The 23840-nt window shown below is 44.1% G+C and overlaps 1 protein-coding gene across 6 annotated transcripts in view; it reads right to left on the reverse strand.

The window, feature by feature from the left end:
* Window positions 1-129: 129 nt before the first annotated feature.
* The window catches only part of brd4 (bromodomain containing 4), a 29877-nt gene continuing 6166 nt past the window's right edge, over window positions 130-23840 (reverse strand). For 2 of the 6 annotated variants that reach the window (XM_078284603.1, XM_071916862.2), the window contains exons 2-19: window positions 11470-11875; window positions 10371-10508; window positions 10123-10258; window positions 9676-10016; window positions 9113-9496; window positions 8880-9008; window positions 6967-7197; window positions 6625-6857; window positions 6116-6447; window positions 5892-5987; window positions 5399-5794; window positions 4428-5189; window positions 4216-4322; window positions 3948-4098; window positions 3697-3827; window positions 3339-3544; window positions 2175-2433; window positions 130-1992 (exon numbers count right to left, since the gene is read on the reverse strand). In XM_078284603.1, the coding sequence (XP_078140729.1) occupies window positions 1924-1992; window positions 2175-2433; window positions 3339-3544; window positions 3697-3827; window positions 3948-4098; window positions 4216-4322; window positions 4428-5189; window positions 5399-5794; window positions 5892-5987; window positions 6116-6447; window positions 6625-6857; window positions 6967-7197; window positions 8880-9008; window positions 9113-9496; window positions 9676-10016; window positions 10123-10258; window positions 10371-10508; window positions 11470-11709 (4341 nt within the window). In that variant the 5' untranslated portion in view covers window positions 11710-11875 and the 3' untranslated portion in view covers window positions 130-1923. Of the gene's footprint in view, window positions 1993-2174; window positions 2434-3338; window positions 3545-3684; window positions 3828-3947; window positions 4099-4215; window positions 4323-4427; window positions 5190-5398; window positions 5795-5891; window positions 5988-6115; window positions 6448-6624; window positions 6858-6966; window positions 7198-8879; window positions 9009-9112; window positions 9497-9675; window positions 10017-10122; window positions 10259-10370; window positions 10509-11469; window positions 11876-15545; window positions 15566-23840 lie in introns of those variants that run through there. The other 4 variants (XM_078284601.1, XM_078284599.1, XM_078284602.1 and 1 more) reach the window with 3 other exon arrangements.

Raw genomic sequence — 23840 nt, forward strand, 5'->3', positions numbered from 1 at the left:
AAAAAAAAAAAAAAGAAAAGAAAAAAGAAAAGAAAAAAGAAGAAAAAAAATCTCCCTCCCCATTCAAATATTACACCACCCAGTCCTTCCTATACCCCCCCCCCCCCCCCCCCCACCCCCCCCCCCAAGTGTAATATAAGCCAACTAGAATCGCAATACAATACAGGCACTGGAGAAAAAAAACACCATAAGAGACAAGTCGAGAGGACGAGATTCATTCAGATTTCGACCAATCCGCGCGGTCCGACCAAACGTCTCCGATAACAGAATTAGAACTCACATCCACTATTATCGAACAAGAACAAAGATATAAATCAAAACTGTTTTTTTTTTTTGTTTGTTTTTTTCAACGTTTTCAGAGCTTTTGTAATCGTTTATTGTGTTTGTGTACTGTCAGCAGAGCGCCCTCGGTGGGTCAGGAGACTCGATGTAAAGACTAATCGGGAGCTCTTCTCTGATCCCTTCAACGAATGTGGAACTATTTTTTTTTTTGACGCACGTGATTCCTGTAATAGCTACAGTAAGGTGTTCAGTGTCTGTATCTTATTTCCCTTGATTCCCTTGAACACTCTTTGCATATTGCCATTTGATCAAAACCCTTTAGGCGAGATCAGAGCGCAGCAAAACTGTGGCCGACCGAGGGAACGACAAGGGGCTACTCCTCTTAACAGATCGGTTCAGTAGTGTGACTGTGCGTCTGCTGTGAAAGAGGCCGATGATATAAACATTTAAAAACATTTCCCGCCTCTGGGTGTAATACACATAATGGTGTTACAGTTGTAGTGAAATCATATTCTAACTAAAGCTCAGAAACAGCTGGACTTTTTTCCCTTCTCTGCTGGCAAGATCCTGCTCTAGTTTTTCAAATGGAAAAAAAAAAAAAAAAAAAAGACAAGGCATTATTATGAAAACTTCAAATGATTCTGTCTTTGATAAATACTTGCTGGAATTATGATAATGCATATATTAGGGAGTTTTCACTAGCTACCTACATGTTTTAGGACAAGGAATTTAGCATAAAAGGTAATGGGTTGTTTGGCATAGACATAGGTGGCGGAGTGTATTGGTGTGAAGGTTTAAAAACCTAAAGAGAGGAAGAAGAAGAAGAAGAAAAAAAAAGAAAGATCCAAAATAAAGAGTTATTGTAGTATAAGAAAATACTTCTTTACAGTAGATACTAGATGATGAAAAAAGGTCTGCGCTGCTCCTACTCCTGGCTGTGACTGTTGTTATTGGTTTGTTCGTGTGTCCAGGCCACAGAACATATTATGGTCTGTATAGGAAAGAGGTGTAAGGCAAACTGTACCTTCTCTGCTGAGAAATATACATGATTTACAGTATGGAAGTTGCCCCCCCCCCACCCGTCCCGCCCGCCCCCTCCCCATCTCACCATTGCATGTGTTCACTTACAACAAACAAAACAGAACAGAACATAAAAGGCCAGTCTTCTTCGCCACCTCAGACATCTGGCAGTTTCAGAACGCCTCGGCACAGTCTGTCAGTACATTATCAGAGCATTTTCATAGTTATTGGGATGTCTGTCCTCTTATAATTATTGTTTGCCTTTGCGCCCACGCACACCGTAAGAAAACAAGCGTGACAACAGCAAGTGTGCCAGAGTCTTTTCTCTCTCTCTCTCGTTACGATCGGGCAGGCAATGCCAAATCCCCAGGACATGACATCACAAACGATGGAGAGTATCCCCGTTTGTACTTTCGGTCCACAGGGGCAGGAAGCGGCGACCGCCCGTCCCGCTCTGGGACTCAGTCTGAGGGCCTCGTCGTGGCTACATACAGTCCCCTTGTCCCTCTGTGGTACATGGTTACCGATCTCTCTTCAGAGGAAGTTTACATCATTAGTTTTTTTTTTTTTGTTTGTTTTTTTGTTGTTTTTTTTGCAGTTACGTTTCAGTCGCTCCTCTCCTCAAAACAGATTCTCTTCAAAGATAGCCATTAAGTCACTTTGGAAATTCATGTCAATCGTTGCTGCCATCTGGAAAGAGAAAAGAACAATTCATGTAAACAAATGTGAACACAATGTTGATTCGTTATCGCTACTGTACGTGTTCAAATCCGTCTCGCAGCCTTTGGCGCGCATCACGTCATCCTCTCTCTTTTGTATTTTCGGACAATTTCCACTGTATACACTCTAATAAAGCAGAAAACTCATCTCACCGCTTCTCGCCTCCTCCTCTCCTGCTCCCGGCGGCGCGCTAGCTCCCTCTGTTGGTCGAGCGGGTTCTGTGCGGCGGGCTGAGGCGGTGTGGGGGGCTGGGGGGGCTGCTGGACAGCGGCGGGCGGGGGCTCCTGCTGCTGCTGCTGCTGCTGCTGCTGCTGCTGCGAAGGGGCTTGGATGTGCTGCTGCTCCAGCCGCCTGCGGGGCTCCTCGTGCACCCTTCTGCTCGGCTCCATGACGTCCTCTTCATCCCGGCCCCTGGAAAACATTCAGGCCAGTAATTTATACCAGGTGAAGTCAAATGCTTTCCATCTTGCTATAGAGGCTTCAGGAATCTCCTTGATGTGTTTCCAAATTTAGGTCACTGTTAGAAGCACAAGATCTAATGCTGATGAGTCTCTGGACAGAGCGCTCGCTCGCTCGCTGTGTTTTGATTTTGAAGTTTTGATTTGGACACCAGTATTTCATTTGGGTAAATAAGAGCGAATCAATGGCTGTTCGTTTTTACAGAAAAATCTTGCATATGGCATCGTTCACAAGACAGTGATAGTAAGCTGACAAGATGCTATGGTGTTTCAGTGTATTAGTGATGACATGATCAGTCCACAGCCAAACACAGCACAAAAATAACCAGTTCTATTCATTATTTTGAGATGGCTGGATCATAAGCTTAGAAATGCAACCTGCTGTTGTTGTTGGTAAGAGCTGTGGACCTCCAGTTTGGCCACCAGAGGGCATACTACCACCTGACAGCCTCAGGTTTCCCATATATTCATTGTATTTGGGCGGCCCGCTCAAGTCAATAAGCAACCACCCAAGTAAATTCTGGAGCTGTGATGCACTAAGTGTTCAAACAAATATACTGTCAAGTGTGTTACTGAGTCACAGCCATAATTCATTGCGCCTATTTGGTCAAACAGTTGGGGCTCATTTGAGTTGTGTTGGGTCTGTGCCGACATGAACTGAATAGAGAGACATAGCTTGAAACGTAGCCTTTACCGACTATTATACTCACACTTGATTATTGTTAGTTTTGTGAAGCAAGGTCCTCAACATACAACGATAGTCTATCATGATTTCAGTAAGTAAAGGTAAACTGCCAACCTGGGGGAAACACTGCAGCCCTCTATATATTTTTCTTCCTGTCTTCTTGTCTCTCTTACCGTAGTTTCTCCTGCTCTCTGCGTAGCCGGTCTTTCTCCGCCTGCTCGGCCTGGGCCTTCAGGGCCTTCTCCCTCTCCTCCTTCTCCCTGGCGGCACGGCGGAACTGTTCAAAGCTGTCACTCGACGACTTCACCGCAGATGAGGGCGCCGATGTGGACTTATGTGCCAGGCTGGCCCACGAGCCCATGTTCTTCAGTTTCACATCCTGAGAAACACACACAAGGACGAGAGGGGGAGGCATGTTAATCGTCAATCGAATCACAAAGCTCGTAATCCTCCAAGCTTAATACACCGAGTGCTGAAAATTTTATGAGATGTAGGAGATGATTAAAAAAAAAAACTGACCCTTGCACCCACCTGTACCTTTTTGGGGGCAACAGGTGCCTTGGACTCCTGCTTGAACTTATCCTTGTCTAGCAGGGAGGAGGGCGGCCCACTGGGCTCAGAGGAGCGGATGACAGGCCGCGAGCTGTCCATGGGCTTCACATCTGCTCAGCACACACACACACACACACACACACACGGTCTCAATATCCTGCACAGGCTCTAGTTCTTATGTATTCCAAACATAGAAAGACAGAGGAAGAACAAGACTCCTCGGTACTCACTTTGTTGGCCGTGGCCTGGTTGAGAGGGCTTGTTGTCGGGATGTTTGTGATGGTCTGGTCTCATGGCGGGGTTGAAGGGCTCCCCTCTCATCACTGGTGACGGGGGAAGCTTCTCCTCCTTAGACACAACGTGGCTCATGGGGGCCCTCTGCTGCTTGGCAAGCACATGGCATCACAGTCACACACAGAGATACAGAAACACACTGTAGCCGTGCACAAAACTAGACACAAACACTTTGTTTCCTACCTATGCACACAGGTTACTCACCTTTTTGGGCTGCATGTTGTGAGGTGGAGACTGGTGAGCCACAGGTGGATACTGGGGTAGTTGTGGGGAATGCATCATGAGAGGGGAGGGGTTGTCCCTCAGGTGACCTGTCAACCGAAGGAAGGTGCTTAAAACTCCAGCCTAAATCATCTACACAGCATTAATTCTGCTAATCCGGGAATGCCAGTTCTGCCTCATCTTCTGGGTCTCACCTGTGTTATAAGGGTCGGCCTTGATCTGCCGAGGGGAGGGCTGCTGCTGCTGCTGCTGCTGGATGATCTGCTGTGCTTTGCTGGCCGGCATGGACACCTTGTGTTGTGATCCCTGGGACTGACCAGCCTGTCCTGGGTAGCTCAGTTGCTGCTGCTGTTGCTGAGTGTGCTGCATGTGGCGGGCCTGGTGCGGGGGCATCTGTTGGGGCTGCGCCTGGTGCGATGGGGCTGACTGAGCCTGGGACTGGACAGAGAGCTGGGGAGGAGGCAGGGAGGGTTGGGAGGAGAGTTGAGACTGCACCTGGACAGACTGCAGCAGAGGGGCCTGGCCCGGCTGCTGCTGCTGCTGCTGACGAGCCTGCGCCTGGAGGGACTGCATGGGCTGCTGGGGCTGCCGGCCTTGCTGGAGCTGCTGCAGGTAGAGTTGTACGTGGCTTAGAGGCAGCGGAGGCCCCGGCTCCTCATCATCCTCCAGCAACATCTGGGGAGGCTGGGAGGACAGCAAGCCCTGAGGGGTGAGTGTTGGGGGGGAGAGTGGCCGCTGGTGCAGGGGCTGAGGAGGGTGGAGGATGTGAGAGGGGAGTTGGTGCTGAGGTGGGGGTGCTGACTGGGGCTGGAGCTGCTGTTGTTGCTGCTGCTGCTGCTGCTGTAGGGTGGGCTGCTGCTGGGGCGGTGCTGGTTGCTGCTGGGGGGGTTTGGGAGGTAGAGGTGCTGCCTTGTGACTGGGCCGAGAAGGCTGCTGAGGCAAGGCATTGTGCAAGGCTACAGTTGGAACACAGAGGGAGAGAAGAACAAGCGGATTAGATGTCACAGTGGTGTGGTTTTTAGTAAGTTACCAGTCCCTCCAGAGGTTTTTTTGTGATTGTGACCAAAAATGCCGGATTTTTTTGGTTGTAATTTGCAGAATTTTAGATATAGATATAGAAATAGAAATAGATATAGAAAATATGCATGAATACCTCCAGCCATACCTGGAGACGGGAGGACGGGATGCTGGTTGAGGAAGGGGTGGGTCTCGGGGGACACTGGGCCAGCAGCAGAGTGGGCGTTAAGGTGGGGGCGTGCAGGTGAGGAGGAGTTGCCCGCGTGGTGGGGCAGATGCATGAGGGGCTGGCCGAAGTGGGGCAGGGAGTCGAAGCTATTCTCCAGCATCTGGGAAGACTCCAGCGCAGCTACAGGGGGAGCCATGAAGCCTGCAGGAGACGGCTGATGCTGCTGATGCTGCTTCATCTGACCGCTGGGCTGGAGGCCCGGAGCTTGGGGATGAAGCCCAGCCTGAACCGCAGGACCACCCTGAATGTGAGGATGCGTCTTCTTTCCTTCCTTCACAGACAGGCCTTTCTTCTTCTGCTGCTTTGGGACCATTCCTGAAAAAATAAAGGATGTAAAAAAACATTAGGCACTTCATTTTTGTACATTATTGTAATTAGGGGGATTTGAGCGGTAAAAAGCTGCATGCTTCACCTGTCTCCTCAGCTTCACTGTCTGAGCTGGAGCCACTGCTCTCTGAAGAGGAACCAGCCTTTTTGGAGGCAGCCAAGGCCTCCATAGGCTTCTCAACTGCAAAGAGGAGAAAGAGCAATACATCGGATCACACATTGTTTCCACAATAAAGTGTCAAAACAAGCACACGCTCAGGTGTTAAAACGGAGAGTGACCAGTTCGACTAGTTCCCTGCAGCGGCTCACCTGGAACCTTCTTCTTCTTTCGGAGGCAGGAAGACACATATCTCTCCAGCTCGCGCAGCGTCGAGGGTTTGAGCGTCTCAAAGTCAATCTCGATCTCATCGGGGTTGGAGTTCTTGAGCGAGGGCTCTCTGGACTGGATGATGTGCACCACACGGCCCAGTTTGTCTCCTGGGAGCTTGTTGATGTCCAGGCTCAGCTGCCTCTTCTCTTCGTAGGACATGGGCTTGCACTTTTCCCCTGTGGCTGATGACCCAGCTGCCCCCACGTCGTCTTCCAGGTTGGGAACAGGCTGCAGGATGGAGGGGTGATTGTTTTTCAGCCCCTCTTTTTTACTACAGAGACAAAACACAAACATAATGGTGAGGGTTGTGGACAAAATACAATATTGTTTGTGTAGTGCCCAGGCAATGGCTAAAGAAACATCCATCATGTAACCATCATGCAAGGGTTTTTCTAAACCACTGCCTGATTTGGGGTGGAGAAAGTTGGTACAAAGCTCATTGACCCACCTGGACTTCTTCTTGGGAACGAGCTCCTTGTTGCTATTGTTACTGGTCTTGGTCTTCTTAGAGAGCTGCGGAACCGGTGTAGCTTCCTGGATCTCATCCACCAGACCAGGCATACCTCCTCCTTTCTTCTTATGCTTCTCTTTTTTCTTCTCTTTCTTCTCCTTCTCTTTTCTCTTTGGTTTGCTGGCTTGCGGCTGGGACAGGGCGGCCAGCTGCTCATGGACAGCCTTCAACTGTATGAATAGAAGAGACCAGGAGTCAACAAAGGGAACCAAGGGCTGGACAACGAATTTACTCCTACTGAGGCAGGAGTGCTACACTGAAGCTTCTCTGGCCACTGACCTGCTCCTGGAGCTCTGCCAACCTCTGGGCTCTCTCCTCCTCAGAGTCGTCTGTGGAAGACTCCGACTCGGAGGACGAGTCACTGGAGCTGTCGGAGGACGAGGCGACGCGGCCCAAAGGCGGCAGGGGCTTGACGGGGGCGGGGTGGTGGAGTGTAGGGGCTGGGGCAGACACCAGCGGCTTGCTCTCGGGTTCATCTGGCATCTTGGCAAAACGCATCTCAAAGACATCCTACAAAATGAGCAGAGACAAACAAACTGAGCCAAATGTATGCTGATGTTGGAACATACTGAAAAAGATTACTGAAGCTCAAGTGATCAGTTGTGTGGTTTTATTTGGTTAAATTTGAGGGTTCTTGGACTTGATTGACTACAAAATCCTTCAGGTAGACTGCTAAGTTATGCATTAACAGCACTGTGGGGTAAGATTGGGCAATATCAGTTTTTTTCATATGACAGTATCGTCTCCATATTTTTGTGGGATATACAATTTTATCACAGAATTGTGAAATTATGTCCCAGGGATATTGATCATGATGTTTTTATCATTGCGGATGTCAAATTCCTGCTACATCGTTCACAATGAGAACAAAAATAGCCATTTTAAAAAAAACAATATATATTTTGTTCATCTAGTCAGCCAAAACAAGACTGGATAAAACATGATCGCTGACATCATACAGAACTTAAGGTTTGCTGGTAGTTCTCTCTAAGATGTGATACAGATAGACTGTTTAAACATTCCCAAATATAATGGGGCTCCGGCTGGGTAGTCTTCTTACGCCTTAAAACAAACACATCAACAGTCTAATAGAGGCTATTATAGCTCCCTTTCTGGCCAAAAAGACAAACATGTTTGTTCAGTTTAAGTTGTGTGTAAATTGGGTCATGTCTGCTGTCAGAAGTATTTGTGTGCGAGTCTGGAAATCAATGCTCTGCGTTTGATTGCTGTATTTCAATCCTGTCAAAAAAGGGTTTTTCATGCATATTTTTCATACAACATCCGATTTGAACTAATAAACGGTGGCAGTTACCATACTTGTAATTTCCCTCACCTTCCCTTAGAGTGGCTGTTTCAAAGTTAGCCTGCATGGATATTCACAACTTCTAGTGGCACTGTTATACACAACAGTTAATAAACAGCAAGCATATGTGATAGCACAATTAAATTATCATTAAATTACCATAAAACTCCAAACAGCTCATGCAGCATAATCCATGTGTTCTGAAGCCAAACGATAACACTGTGGGTCTAAAAGTCTAATATTTCACTCATTATCTCCTAGATTTTCCGCACTTGTTCTACAGCCACACGGTCACTAAAGTAGTAAGCTGATACAGCCTTCAATGCTGTCAGAAATATTATAATTACAGGTAGAGTGCACTTGAACGACCCCATGATGTAGTAAATACAAATGGGAGAGTCGATGATACCCAAGATGCCAACATGTGACATTCTCACTCTTTGAACGTTTAGGTGTCATATACAGCATATACTTTTAGCCAATAAACGTATTATAATATTAATTACAAAACTGATGCAAATATTCTCTTCATTCTGCTATTGCAGCACAAAGTAGCTCTGTACCACTTGGTTTCCTAAATAGTCACCATAAAAGATGCTTTTGTTTCAGGGTCCGTTTTGTGGGGGGGGAAAAAACAAAAAAACTCTAATGGAGACCCTGAGTGGAACGTAAATGATATCACTGTATTGAATATGATATCTTGATTATTTTCAAATACACCAGTGTATACCAGTGTATGATAATATTGGGATACAGCCCAAACATTGTATAGGGAGAAAATAATGAAATATCATGATAGTTGTTATCACTGTTGGTTTGAAAAGGTTACAGAGAAAACTTTACACTGTCATTTGTCAAATCGATTGTTTGCATGTTACAGTGTGTTTACCTGTAGCTTGCGTGCCATCGCCACCACCTCGTGGTCTGGTGGATTATACTTGTAGCAGTTGGAGAACATTAACCGTACGTCAGCAGCAAACTCCTGGGCTTCCCTGTATTGCCTGTTCTCCAGCTTGACCTACAAACACATCAAGGACATTAACAACTAGCCACGCGACAAATCCTTCCTCTTACAAATACCTTCATGGTGCCCTTGGTTAAACCATGCTGTCTTCAACACACCTTGATGGTGCTGAGGTCCATGGGGTGTTTGATGATGTCATGGTAGTCGTGTAGTCCCAGCGTAGCCACGTCCACAGGTTTGTAGAACGGCCAGGCGTAAGCAGCGTGCTTCTTGGAGAGCATGTCCCTAACGAGGCTAGCACAGTATCCCAGCTGATCCTGCGGCTTGGGGCTATGGCCTCCGCTTGGTCCACTCAGTCCCATCCCCATGCCCATGTGATGCTGGGAGTCTGGGGCGTCCTTCTTGATCAGTTTAGAGGGCCGGGCACTCTCTCGCCTGGGCAACGTCTTCCCCGACTTGGACTCTGCTGGGGAAGACTCACTTAACTGGTCGTTTGCTGTGGGCGTTGTAGTGTCTGCTTTCCTTTTCTGGCTCTTTCTCTGCTGCACAGCGGAAAAAGTAAAGAAAGCAGAGAGATGGGGAGAGTGGGAGGAAAATAAGTGATTAGATTAGATTAGACTGAGATGCCAAAAACTTAACCATACTCGTCTAAAACTGTCTGGCGTGCTGAACAACATGCCTATCTGCCCAAGCATATTTCCCCTCTGTCAGTCACACTCACTTTGGTCATGGGTACAGGGTTCTGCAGCATGGGGGCAGTGCTCTGGATGGACGTGGGGGGAAGGGGGGTCTGAGTGGGGGGAGGCACAGAGGTCATGATGGGGACTTGAGGAGTGCAGTCTGATGGGCCCAGGGAGTAGGGAGCTCCGAGCTGTGGCGCGTGGCTGGGTAACGTCGGGGGCACACGTGGGGGCAGGGCCTGCATCATAGGCTGGGGAGGTAGAGAAGGCGGGCCCTGCACTGGTCCTCTGGTCTGTGGCGCTGCCGACAGGTTGGACAGACCACGTGTTTGTGGGGTTGTGGACGAAGGATCGATGATGGGTCCTGGTTTCAAGTTCAGACCTTGATAAGAGACAAAGACACTTAGATCAAGAACCCGTCTCATGGAGGACAGTAGCACGAAAATTTGTGGACAGCACATATTAGCCTGAGGGGGTGAATCACATACCTCCTTCCCGCCGGCCCCGGCCACGTCCCTTGCCTGTCATGACAACAATCTCAGTCTCTTGCTCAGGCATTTCTGAGACCTTTTGGAGGAAAAGCTTCTCCAGTGCCTCAGCCATTAAGACTATGTCATCTCCAGGCTGCAGGGGGAGACAAACACTCTTAGAAAAGCACAGGCACATCCGCATCTTTGGCATCTATGTCATGAAGAGCATTCATGGTCATAATAGCTCCAATATACAACTATTTTACCTTGTTGTATATGTAGCAGTTGGTAAACATCGTGCTGAAGTCTTGGATACATTCTTGGGCATTCCAGTAGTAACTGTTCTCAAGCCTTTTCTTGATTGTTCCCATGTCCATAGGACATTTGATTATTGTGTAATAGTCCTAAAATGGTTAAACACAAGTACTCAGTCAATGCAAGCAAGCAATGTAATACAGCTGTGTGAACCTTTTCAATGTTGTTACATTAGTGGTTTTCCATTAGTGTGGTGTGGCATTCTGCTGTGCTTTGAAGTGAGCTCAAACAATGAAAATAGATCATGAATCCATATTTTGGCTTTTTGCACAAGGGCCAACCTTTTGCTTGGATTTTGATTAAAGGAGAATACCGGTTGTCATTTAGAGTTACAGCCAATTTACTATTGTCTGCATCTAATTTACATTGCCCCCACTCATTCTGCAATGCATGCTGTGTACTGAAACTTGATCTTTTAACATTTACTTGTTTTTAAAATATAAACTTTACAGTTAGTTAAACCTAGCCTGAAATTAACTGCTGTCCCGCCTAACAAAGACATCCTAAATAAGAAGACGAGGATGTGACAAAAAAGTTTATAGGGGGATATGTTTTTGAGGGATTATTTCCTGGCTGAGATTTTAATTTCTTCCTGTGGGTGTCAGGTGACTGACAGTAAGCACTGTGTAATGTAATTACAAAGAATGTCAGCGACCGGTGAAAAGTTTTGTCTACATCTTATGTTTATATTGTGACTAGCACACCCTGCGGCTTCCTCTGAAGGCAGGAAAACGAGCCCTGATATTTCCAACTACGCTGACTGTGGGCAGACGCCACCAGGAATAATGTTAAGGAGAGGGGCAACATACTGTAGATGGTTGGCACAAACAAACAAAAAATAAACACCGGTATTATCATTTAAGGATTCTGTGCTTGAAATTTTTTTAAATATCAACATAAAGCATATATCAACATATAACAAGCATATATCACCATAAGGCTACAGCTGGAATATAAGGACGCTAAGAAATATGGTGACAATGTGCATGTCATGCTATGTGCACCACTGAGATTCCTGAGCTGCGTGACTCAGACAAAGCGAGCACTCACAGGCAGGTTAAGCTTGGCTGCGTCCACTGGTGACTGGAAGGGCCAGGAAAACTGGTGCTTCCAGAGGGACTTCAGCACCACTTTGAGCAGGTACTGCAGCTGATTGGTCTGGCGCTTGGGCCGGTTGGTGTTGATGTACTCTGGGACTATGAGGGTAGCGCTGCTGTGGGGCTGGGTGGGGGGCTGCCCCTGGCTGCTGCTGCTGCCTGACATCTGCGCAGCGTCCAGGCCGTCCCCCATCCTAACAGGGTTGGGCGTGGGCTCGGGTCCCGGGGCGGGAGCTGGAGCTGGAGCTGGAGCAGGGGCAGGGGTGGCGGTGTTGGCAGGACACCAGTTCAGTCTTGGCCCCGGCACAGACTCCACTGACAGAGCACCGCTGATCCCATTGCACTCCTCACTGGACTCTCTGGGGAGGGAAGGGAGCACACAGTCATTAACATGTCTATACACTGCAAGATGAGCCTTTATAGCCGCAACCATTTACCGCCATTAACCCAACTCATTAACAAGTTCGTTAACAAGGTCATCATTGTACTGGTATCATCTAACTTTTGTTGCCGTGCTTATCTTCATTAACCACTGCGTAGTTTACTTGACAACTGAGAACTCTTTGAGCCATTAGTTCCTCTTGGATGTCAATCATTCAACATCAGTTGCATCAGTTGGTGAAAAGAGCATCATATTCTAATAACAACAGAACAGCTAGCCTAACGCATGAGATATACTGATATCTATTAATTCTCCACTGCTTTGTATTGTATTAAAATCTCATGTGTACGTCGCTTTGGATAAAAGCGTCTGCCAAATGGGAAATTGTAATTGTAAATTACTTTGTTGTAGAACGTTGTCAAGCGTAACATATCTACAGCAGACTGTAATGGTCACAGTGGAACTCTCCACCTAGTATGGACTTCTGTGTTGCTCTTAACTGTCCTGTGAAGTGTTGTCGTCATTTTGGGGCTTTCGAATTCGATCCGGATCCATTTTTTTTTTGCCTATGGTGAAAATTAATTGGATTTTTGGATCCCGTTTACCAATTGTTCTGTTCTTAAAATGGGTGAAATCATGTAAGTAGACATGACATATGATGACGTTATTACATACTTTAACGCATTACTGATGAGGACAACCATGGTGTAAATGTTGCATTATCCTTGCGTCACAAAGCTGTTAAATCCTGGAATGCCAAGTATGGCGAGTTTTTTTTTTACATTTTCATTCGTACCCTAACCAGCTTCAAAATCCATCAGAATCCACCTCCACAAATAAAGAAATGCATAATAGAGAAACCATCGGAAACAAAAAAATAGTCAATATTCGTGTTGGACGTTGTTAAAGGCAATTATTTTACACCTCTATTCATTTTCACGTTAGACTGAAAGGGGGCGGGGTGTCACGCTTGAGAGGACTATGGTGCAATACACCTGAAATAAGCCTTCTCTGATGCAATTTTGTTTTTCTCTGACATTTGAGCAGCCATGTAGCATACTGTCCACCCTCAGAGCAGACCCTCAGACAGTTTGTGAATTTGAATGTGGGCAGTAGCCTAACCCACATGAGTCTGAACTTAAGAGGAAGATTCTAAAAAATTCATTAAATTTCTCCTCATGTGAGATTCCCGGTAGGGCCCTACTTCATCAATGGATTTGCACCTTCAATGGCTGAGGAAAAAAACCAACACTACTACACCAATATATTGCAATTTGTTGAATTGTTCCCAATTCAGAATTGATTGGTAAAATCCTAATATCAGTCCAAATATCAAGCTGATACTTCAGAGCCATCCGCTTCACAGTGACTGGTTCACAGCTGTTTCTGTTGTAGTGCAGAACCCACACTTGACAAAACCACGTCTGTTCAGAAGCAGCTGAATGAGTGGGCTCACTTAAGATTCAAAATCCAAACAACACAAGAAGAATTTAATAAAAGTATCACTGAAAGCAAGCTAACATACTCAAACACATCAAATCTACGTGCTAATCCGGTGATACCATGCAGATGTTCAACAGCCTGTCGCCAAATTTACAGAAGTGGTCTAAACTGGATCCGTTTAATGGTGTCGTCTCATGTTTCCTGTTTACATTTTTCTCCAAGTTCAGCACACTACACCTCACAAAGCTTACATTGTTTACATTACATCATGTCCCTTTCCCTAATAAAAAGTATGGAAATCAGTTTTTGGTTCAATTTGTACCCTGAACCATAATCAAGGATGCACATAATCTCATACTCAAGTACTAAAGATAGCAAACTTTATTCTGGAACAATTCTGTCAAATTTAATGCTAACTATACAATATCACAATCCTACTTTAACCTACTGTATCAAAAGCATACCAAGCTCTATAGAAACCTACGTTTTTAAGAGATGTCAATTTTTTGCAAGGATCCAATGCACGTAGTGAGTAATAAAAGAACAAAGCATTTCCCTTAAAAATGAGTTGGTTAGTTGTCTATTGCCTATTGCCTATCAGTGACGAGTTCCTTACGTAATCTCACACGTACAACTAAAACTGTGGTTTCCCAATGCTGATACAAAAACAATATCAAGAGAAACTGGTCTGAATTTTCTGAAGTACCCCAGTTCAACACGAACATAAACCGTCTAGCATAAAAAGTTTGCCTAATAAGAAATGGTTTGATTCTTTCCGGTAGGATGGAACCAGAGTGGCTGTCATGTGAGGCACAACATTAAAGCTGTATCATGCAGCATACAAATGAGCAATTTCACATACATTATTAGGTCTCTAAGAATTTCCTGCATGTAAAGACAAAATATGTTGCCTAACTGTGGGGAAAAGACACCGCAAAACTCTGGTTTAAAAGTGCAACTAGCAAAAGAAATCCACCGGCATTATGCTCTCATTCACTACAAGTACAGTGTGCCAGGAACTACATACTAGACTATGTGTTGGATTTGTTATGCTTTCCTGAAATATTATGACCTCCTGTTTATGTTACTGTCCAGATAAATCATCGTTGTTGATATGCGGAATCACAAAAGGAATGATTGTGCAAACGGGTTTGGCTGTGTCAGTGAAAGGAGCAAATAGAAAATTGAATGCGATTTCCATCAATTGTTTTTTTTGTATCAGGAGATTCTAATTGATTTATAGCTGTGAAGGATAAACTATCAACACAAACACTATCGGCTCACAAAAAGGTCATAACCATAAACGGTTAATTATGAGGAAACGTATCAAAGTTGATGTTCAACACACGATACACACACACTGACCTAAACATGTTGATGACACAAGTCTGGTCATACAAGGCTGCTGCAAGTTAGGACAACAGTTTGGATGGAGATGATAGATGTGTCGTGTGTGTATGTGAATCCTAAGTTTATGTATGCTGAATAAGAAAAAGGGAAACAAGGGACATAAAATTCTCCACAGACAAATGACACAATCAGTTTCCTCTAGACCGTTCATTTAGACGCTTGTTTTTACAATTCCCAAGATAAAAACAAGACTAGGTCTGACTTCATAGTTTCCACAAAAACTTTGCTGTGGCGTATCTAAAGAATACCAATATTAGTTCATTCACAAAAATCCCACCATTACAGAGCTGCACAGTATGACTATGAGCTCAGAGGTGGGTTGGGTCTTGGTTTTGGCTGCAGTATCTGTGTGCTTTATGTGGATCTTTGTCTTCCCACTCAGTCTCAGGACCTGGGAGTGTTTAGGGATGTGGGCAGATTGGAGGGGGGGGCCTGGCGTCCTCTGGCTGCTGAGGAACTGTGTGTTCCACTACGCAGTGCGCACCCTCATTCCTACACAACGTCCTCTCCTCAGGCTACATGTCAGGGACATCGAGTTCGAGAAAAAAAAACACAGAGGCTGCTAAGACAGTCTCCAGCACCAAGGCCAAACACTAATCTAGAAATACTTGACTAAAAATAGAATATAGAACAAGAGAATGCTCTGAGGAAAAAAATGGATTGATCACAAGGTTGGGGAGTCAAACCACCATTAGACAGAGACAGCGCGGTCGTCCGGTCTTGCGCGCTAAAATCCACCCTCGCAATAGGGCCTTAAACATAAACACACACCACTGTATGGATCTGTGACTAACCTTGTTCTTGATGAGTCATTTTCTGAGAAGAGGGAAGCAGTTAGCACACCACATGATCACCGCCTTGGCCTCCCCGAGGCACTGAAACGCAGTGGAGAATCTGACTAACTGACCAATATGTCGAATGACAACACTGGAAAAGAATTCGCACCGGTCTAGCACTGGTGGTACCTGTCTGGCTGGAAGCTGAAAGCCTTTCCAAGTAAGACCAAAATAAAAAAAAACACACTCATTTTTGAGTGAGTATTAATTAAAATGATAAACAATTTTGTGATCATCTGATCCCTCAAAATCATTATACTCCAGCATGCAGTAGGCCAGAAGATTGAATTTGATAGCCACGGAGTGAGCAACATGGCTAGTTTTCTATCCATCACTCTACTGCCTTCCGCCAAAAGTTTATTACCGAACAAAATTATTTTACTTAACTAAGCTTTTAAAATAATTTTGTTTAGTAGACACCGAATGAAAAAAGGCATCCTCAAAACGGACTTATGAAAGGTAGATATCACTTGACCATTCCCATTATTTAAAAATTCATGAAATAAGCATCTCCAGTGCGAACAGCAGGACTCGCAGATCGCGTAACAGGTACAGTGCATGTGACAAGGTGACATGAAGCCTGTCATTAAGTCACTGGCTCATATATCCAATGAACAAAAGAAACACAGTATGAACCAGACAACTGATGTGTTTGGCTTCATGAAAGGCATAAAAATGGCTCTAATTGTTTTCTGTTTTGTATTAACAAGACTGTCAAAGACAGTCAGCCACCAACTCATGATGTGAGTCAGTGAGGGAGGTGCTTCACATACTTCTCAACAAGGATCAAAGTTGGGGCGGGTAAACTATTAGACACGGAGGGCCAGGGGGCAAAATTTAAGGGCAAACTAATCCCACTGCATGCTCATAATCAAGATGCTAATTAATATACCTTGAAAATAAGTTTTGTGTTATCAAAGTGTTTAAAAATAGATCAAATACAGAATAACTGACACTCTTTGGAGCACTTAACGGCCAAACATTCTTTGTGGAACTCCAAATTTGGCCTGTAGACTTTAATTTAAAGCTAATTCAATATATACCAGTAGAATTTGAAACTTGATGGCTTTAGCGACTCCTTGAGTCCCTTAGCGTTAGTGTTTTACATCACTGTCGCAAAGACTCGCCAATTGCTCCCCCTCTGTACAGAGAAGACATGTATATAGAAGAGGTGATGTGAAAATGTCCTAATGTAAATTGAATAATGGAACTAGAATAAACTTGCGTAAGGAGGAGAGTTATTGTCCCCATGGCACAAGACGTGTTCATCAAGAGCCAAATTCAGGTCAGTCAGTCTATCAGTCAGTCAAACGGCGCTCTCTCTCCTCATACCGGGTAATGCTCGCTTGCAGTAGCAGTGGCTAATCTATGCGTGAGAAGAAAAAAACGAACATTTTGGCTAACAGGCTACTATGATACTGACAGATGGCTATCCTACTGGAGCGTGTCAATATAATCGAGTGGATCTATTCTTCTTGACAATACACTAGGTGAATGAGGTGGTTATCCTGATTACTTCAGGACTGTAGGAACTTCAACTACAGCGACAGCTGATGCTGCACACCTAGCTAGGTGTCCTGGGACTGCACAGCATCTGGATTTATCTGAGTCCTCTTCCTGTTTTGGTTGAGGCCCCTCGCAAGTCAATACTTCACATTTCGTGGGAAATTGTACCCGGGAACACAAAGAATAAACACATAGAAAGCAACATATAGAGTAAACCAATTTTCAGGGCAATGCAGCTATTATACTATGCAATCAAATGAATCTGAGAATGATGTAATAATATTACATATATAATATTCTCCACTTGGGGCTTTGAGCAATAACCCACAAGAGGCTGTGCTGTAGTGATCAGCTGTTCCATTATACAGCATGGCCTTGAGTGGACTATTGCTTGTATAAAATGGCAGTAACACACCACTATATTAAAAAAAAAAAGAATGCAAACATTCAATGAATCTGATTTTTTAAAACTCAAATAATGATAATAAAATGATTTTTTTTCTGGTAGGTAGTCTAGTCCTCAAGCAGTAGCTAAACAAATTGGTTGCTATGCAACACCTAAGTACCGGTATGGGTGGTGATGTCCAGAGAGCACATCAATATTTAAATTACCTGTTATGTGATCACAGGTGTGTGTTCATCAGGTATTTTACAACAGCTTCGAACATGACTCAGCTAATCAGTACAGAGAACTGTAATTATCCAATTTATGGATGGATGGGCCTGCTTGGCTGTTACAGATGTGTCATAAAAAATGAATCTTCCAATATTTGTTCACAGGGATTGACATCAACCTTTGGGATTTTGTGAATTGTTTTGTAAATATTTAGATACGACATTAAAATAATTGTAACAGAGTGGAACTATGTAGTGCTCCAACTGAGTGAGAGCTATGGATGCAGACCAGCCCTTAGAGCGCTTCTGGTGTCATTTAAAAAAACAAAAAAACAACTCAACACTCCCTCTTGCAATGTTTTGCACTCCTCCTCAGATAGCTGCGTTTGGTACCAATTATGTCATTGTCAATGCCGCACAAAAACCCAGCGTGGGCAAACTTCAAGGAAGTAGAGGGTAATCTTGTTCAATGTAAGGTGCCATGGCTCCATGACGACAATGCTGAACAATCTCAAAAAGCATCCAGCTATTTCTACAAGCAAAGAAGATGGATCTTGACAAACTAGAATGACAACAGTTGTGCAGGCTCCAAGGAAATGTGACAAGAGGCCAAACTGAGACAATCTGCCCTCATTGGCCACATCACTGCTAAAGATAACCGATCAGTACCGTAGAGAGCAGAACGTGATGCGATTCGTTTTGTCCATTATCTGCTTTAGCCATAGTTAACTCTGGCACGCATCAAATGTGCGAATATTTGTTTAGACCACACACTGAATAATGGACCATGAGAAAATGGACTACAGCACATCCCTATAGTACATGTGTGTTGGAAAATCTATGTGGGATTGTTAGAGAAAGATTAAAGCAAACTGTCCAAACAAGAGTCAACAACAGCAGAAAAACCTGAAAGGTGAAAAACACTAAGATGGATACCTGTAATCATCTAATGAAACCAAGTGTCATTTAAATAAGTGGAAACCCAAACTGTGTAATGGAAGTCTCAAAATAGTTTCAGATTTCATAGGGCCCTACGCTAACTATAGCACAGAAAGGCACTCGATGATTTAAGTAACTTTAGTGAGGAAAGTTTGAAATTCTTGAAGACAGCTCCACTAAGGATGGAAATCTGTCCACTTTTCCCAGCAAACAGACAAACACAAACAACTGCTCTGGTCTACCAGCCTGATAGTAGGCAGGGTTTGCCCCAAACTGTACAGGCTAACAGTGGTGTTGTGTGACTTTGTGTATTTGAAGTACCACTATGTACAATCAGTCAGTTATTATATTCAGTGTGAGTACTCTCTGTTGTCGTTAAGAGGGTTCAAGTACAACCATGTCGCAGAACCCTAGGGGGTGAAGCATTTTAATTCATACTAACATTAAACATCAATGATACTGATGTTTTTCCATTTACTTTATACTTACTCTACTTAACTCTTACACATAACCTACATTTGTCTGTATGTGTGCTGCCTCCTTCCATATTCTAATAATGACAGTGATATTGAGAACAGATGATAATGCACATGCGTCTTGCACATTGCTATTTTTCTATACATAATGGTACCTCCATCTGGACTTTTATGTACGTTTACAAATAAGCACATCCTGTACATATGTTACCTTTTTTCTTTTAAAATTTGTATGTAAGTTCTAATGCTGTTATCTTGCACAAAACTAATTATGCTGCAATTCATCCATTTTGCTATACTTTTCATGCGTAGCCTATATTTTACTTAACATGTTCTAATGTTGAAATTGTTGGTTGATTATAAAACCTCCATTTGCTATATCCTTGCTTTTACTCAACAATTCTCAGCAAAACCCCAATATATAGATTACAGAAGTGTATTTTAGAATTCCATGCGAGTCTCTGTTGAGTTTAATAAGGATGATTTATGTCAAGTAACAATACATTTTACTGTCAATCAAAATGGCCTTTTGTTACAATTAGGATGTAGAATGTGAGGGATACTGTCAGAGGGCAAGTTCATTTTTCATGCCACCATTACTTTTTGTGGCCAATTATTGCCGCAAGTAAAGAGAACTCAAAAATCCACTATCAGTCATAATATTAAGTTGCCTTGGAGTCTCCCAGGAAGTCCCCATTGGGGATTGTAATCTGCCAATTGTGATCCCTGATGCAGCTGATGGAGTTCTGGAAGGATGCTCACTCTTGGCACAAGTTGAGAGGAAGAGCAAACGTTTTGTGCGATTGACTCAAAGCCATTTCCTAAAAGGTCAACGGGGACACAGAAGAAGCAGCAAGCAGCCGATCTGAGCCAAGACAGCGTCTACCAGAGACACAGGCAGGTACGGTGCAGATGGCTGGGGGACCGAGGACCAGAAACAGCCGCGGCATTAACGACTCAGGACCCGGCACTTAAGAAAAACTTCCACAGGGACCAGTCAGACGCTGTTAGCCACAATATGAGCCTGCTCCAGCTGGCCTACAGTGCTTCATAGACCAGAATCTCATCATATACACACAGACACACATTACTGCCAGATGGTCCTCAACAGCTCATTACCATCAGCGACAGGAATACCCACAGTGACAGTCATTGATATTAAAGCAATGTAACCACGACAAGAGTAAACAAACTTCTGGGAACACATCAGCAGATGCAGTCTGTTCCGTCTGCAATAACTGTGGGAGCATGAACTGCACCTACTGTAGGATTCGAGCGTGCGTAGTCTTGTATACATCCGCAGAAAGTAGACAACACAATACAATGACTCATCAGGTTTCCCCCATGTCAGACTTCCCAGCAGTCTGTCATTTACTCCTGTGGACTTCCTGGTGGTGCCCAGTGCTCCACCATATTCTCTCCCTCTCACTCACACACACACACACACATACTCTCTGGTCTCATACATTGAGTTTGTGATGTGCTTGTTAAGTCCCTTGTTTGTTTTTGTTTCCATTTCTTATTTCTTGTTTTTATCCGTTTGTCTCCTTTGTTCTCTGTAAAGCTGTTTCTGACAAACCTGTCTGTTAGACGCACTTCATGAATAAATTTGACTCAACATTAAAGTAGCAGTCTTTCTGCAAAGTGTGATTTATAATTTGCCCTCAGCGTTGCCCCACTGGAACAGTCACTGGATTTACCAAGGAGTGATTTACTGGATTTACTATTGCGTTCTCAAAACAAACAAACCCACACTTCCTATCATGACGAGGGAGAGGGGATTAGCTATCAGAGTGATGTGCGTTAACCACTTCCTCAAGTGAACACGTAATTACAATGCTAAATTCCTGATGACATCAATTCCTGGTGACATCAATTCCTGGTGTCACTCCTAGCCTAAATCACTTTTCTAAGTCTGCTTTCACTTGAAAAATTGCAGTTTCCACAGATACTCTTCAGAACAGTAAGACTTTCCAGTAAGAAAGGTAATCTTATCAGGCCTAGTCGTTCTAACCCGAGTCTCGTGTGTTCTTTTTGACTCGGACTGATTCTTGATGCCCGAGTTCTGCATTGATGACTTCGTATTCAATGAGAGTTCCAACCAGTCCATATGATAAATTAGTCTACACCAGTCTCAATGACCTGTTGTCAGCACAATGCCAGCATGTGAGACTAATCAAGTCGGCGGTAGCCTCCAATAGAGGTCAATCAAAAGGCCCGCTTCCTGCTGCTGCATGTCCTACATCCCTCTCAGCTCTGGAATAACAGTTGACCTTTGACCTGGACATAGATCACTGCAGACTGCTGTGGAATGTTTGGAGGGGAGGAAGTGGCTCTGGTTACTGAAGCGGGTGGGGGATGTTCAGCTCACACCAGGAAATCTGGTTCTGCGTGTAGCCTCACAGTGACTGTCCTGCATGAAAGGAGGAGGAAAAAAATAATAGCAAAATGTCTGCATCCCTCATGAAAGTAAACTATTAATCATTCATGTATAGGGGGAGGGGGGTGAGTTCAGGCAAAATGCAGGCCTGCAGATTCCACTTGAGGCCCTCACTAAGAGTCAGAAAGAGGGCCTGTTTTTTTTGTTGCCTGAAAGCAAAGGAATAAATAATTAATGGCACCACGGTGACAAGGCCAAGAACACCACTCCCTACTTGTTCATCCAACCTTTCCTCTCCTCTTTCATACGATCCCCTTCAACCCTTCTCCAGGGAGCAGCACCTCTCTAATGCTACACTGCCTGCCAATACACAGCAATGATGTATTGATTCACTCTGATACAAAGAAATGTTCATTCACTGGTCTCTGCATTCATGTCTTCGAGTTTTCCATTTCAGTGTTTCCTGTGGAACGTTTGGTAGATGTGGGCTGTGGGGGTAATTGGGGTTTTGAGACCCAGGTTTGATCCTAGGCCCGTTCCAGGATCAGTTCCAGTAGGTGTAGCAGTTTAAGAATGGCTCTTTACACTGAATGTACAAAACATTAGGGACACTGACTCTTCTCATGAGGAACGCTGATGAGGTGAATCCAGGTAAAAGCCATTATCCCATATTGATTTTCCTTACTAAATAGATACCAATCACAAAGAAGGAGATGTAGATAAAGAGAAGCAGACGAGTTAAGAAGGATTTTGAGACAACTGAGATGTGGATTGTGCAAAAGGGGCTTAAAGTCAACATCAGGATGATGTCCCTAATATTTTGTACATTCAGTATACAAAACACTGAATTTGATCCATTAATCTTGTAGGACACATTGTGTGTGTGTCAGTGGAGGATAACATTCCCATTTCAGTGACAAAGATTGACTAAAATTCACCCCAATCCCACTCATTAGCATGCCAAACTTGACATGGGAACTGAGGGTGCAACAATATGTTCAAGTGACGGTACAATTTGATAAGATCACAATATAGCCTAGTACCGGAAATTAAGTTGAAATTAAAACATAATTGCCTTCATGGGACACGTTTCAGCTACTTGTTGCATCTTTAATATGAAAATGCAAAGATCAGTAAATCTGTCACTAGTCAACATTGCAAGAATTATTTCTACTAGCTCGATGAGCATAATGCATCACCGATCTTCATCTTTTATTTATCGTGTTTTAATCCTTATCATATCCTTTGCTTTTGCAATGACCCAATCAATAAAGTTCATCTTAATGTTGAAGTGTATTGGATAAGGAGCCCAAAGCCTTTTTAATGGGCATGCATATTGATTTTTGTATTCCATTACCCTGCTATGGTTAGTCCTATCAGATCATGGATAGATCTGATATCACAAAAACATCTTCCAGCTCCACGTGTGGTTCCCAGACCGCTAAAATTCCCAGACCCCTAAAAAGTAGCTTCCCAAGTTGAATATTCCACCTTTTAACTCTATTATCTCTCTTGTATCATGTATGTCTGTCGTCACGTACGTTTGTCTAATAACACATCATTTGAGTAGGCTACCTCTGGAACAAGGTATGAAGAAAAATACACAGCGCACTGGCAGTTGCCAAGGTTTCTATGGCAACGCTCCAACACTTCTTGGCCAATGCACCGTATTTTTTTAGCCTTGAACGTAGTTTTGGATGCTTTAAATTTACCACCAATGACCTGTACTTGTTTGCCATGGTTATGGACAAACACAGGAGAAGTACAAGTGATTCAAGGTTGTGATGCCACTGAAAATGACTTCTAAAAAGCTTTTAAATTCGCATGAAAATCCACTTCAGTTGTTAGACATGGTGGTTTTAGACAACATAAGCATGCATATTAAGAAAACGCTCCAGATATACTAAAAGTTGTCTACCGTTTACAACACCCAGGAAAATATAGATGGATTTGATTACATCTGCCTTATGGGGATCTAAATTAGCAGTGATATCATCTAGCAAGCTAAAGATCCACTATTTCCAATAAATCACTCAAGGACACAAACTTAAGGCCGATCCCCCGGTAATGACTACAGCATCTATGAGTCAGTGCATGAAAACATGCACTGAGTCACATAGACTAACCATGACTCAGGCACATTTTAACAGGAAATGGCCTGAATCGAGCCAGCTCTTTCAGGTTTAACTTTCAGCCAGTTAGAGTGAGCAAGCCAAACCCTGCCAGGAATCAGGAGATGTTTCAAAACCCTGGCTACTGCCACAACACACACACATACGCACGCACACCACCCCCTTCTTCCTCTGTAGTGCCCCTTCCCCCTTTCCACACACCCCC

The sequence above is a fragment of the Centroberyx gerrardi genome, chromosome 7, assembly GCF_048128805.1.
Source record: "Centroberyx gerrardi isolate f3 chromosome 7, fCenGer3.hap1.cur.20231027, whole genome shotgun sequence".
In the NCBI taxonomy this organism is placed as follows: Eukaryota; Metazoa; Chordata; class Actinopteri; order Beryciformes; family Berycidae; genus Centroberyx; species Centroberyx gerrardi.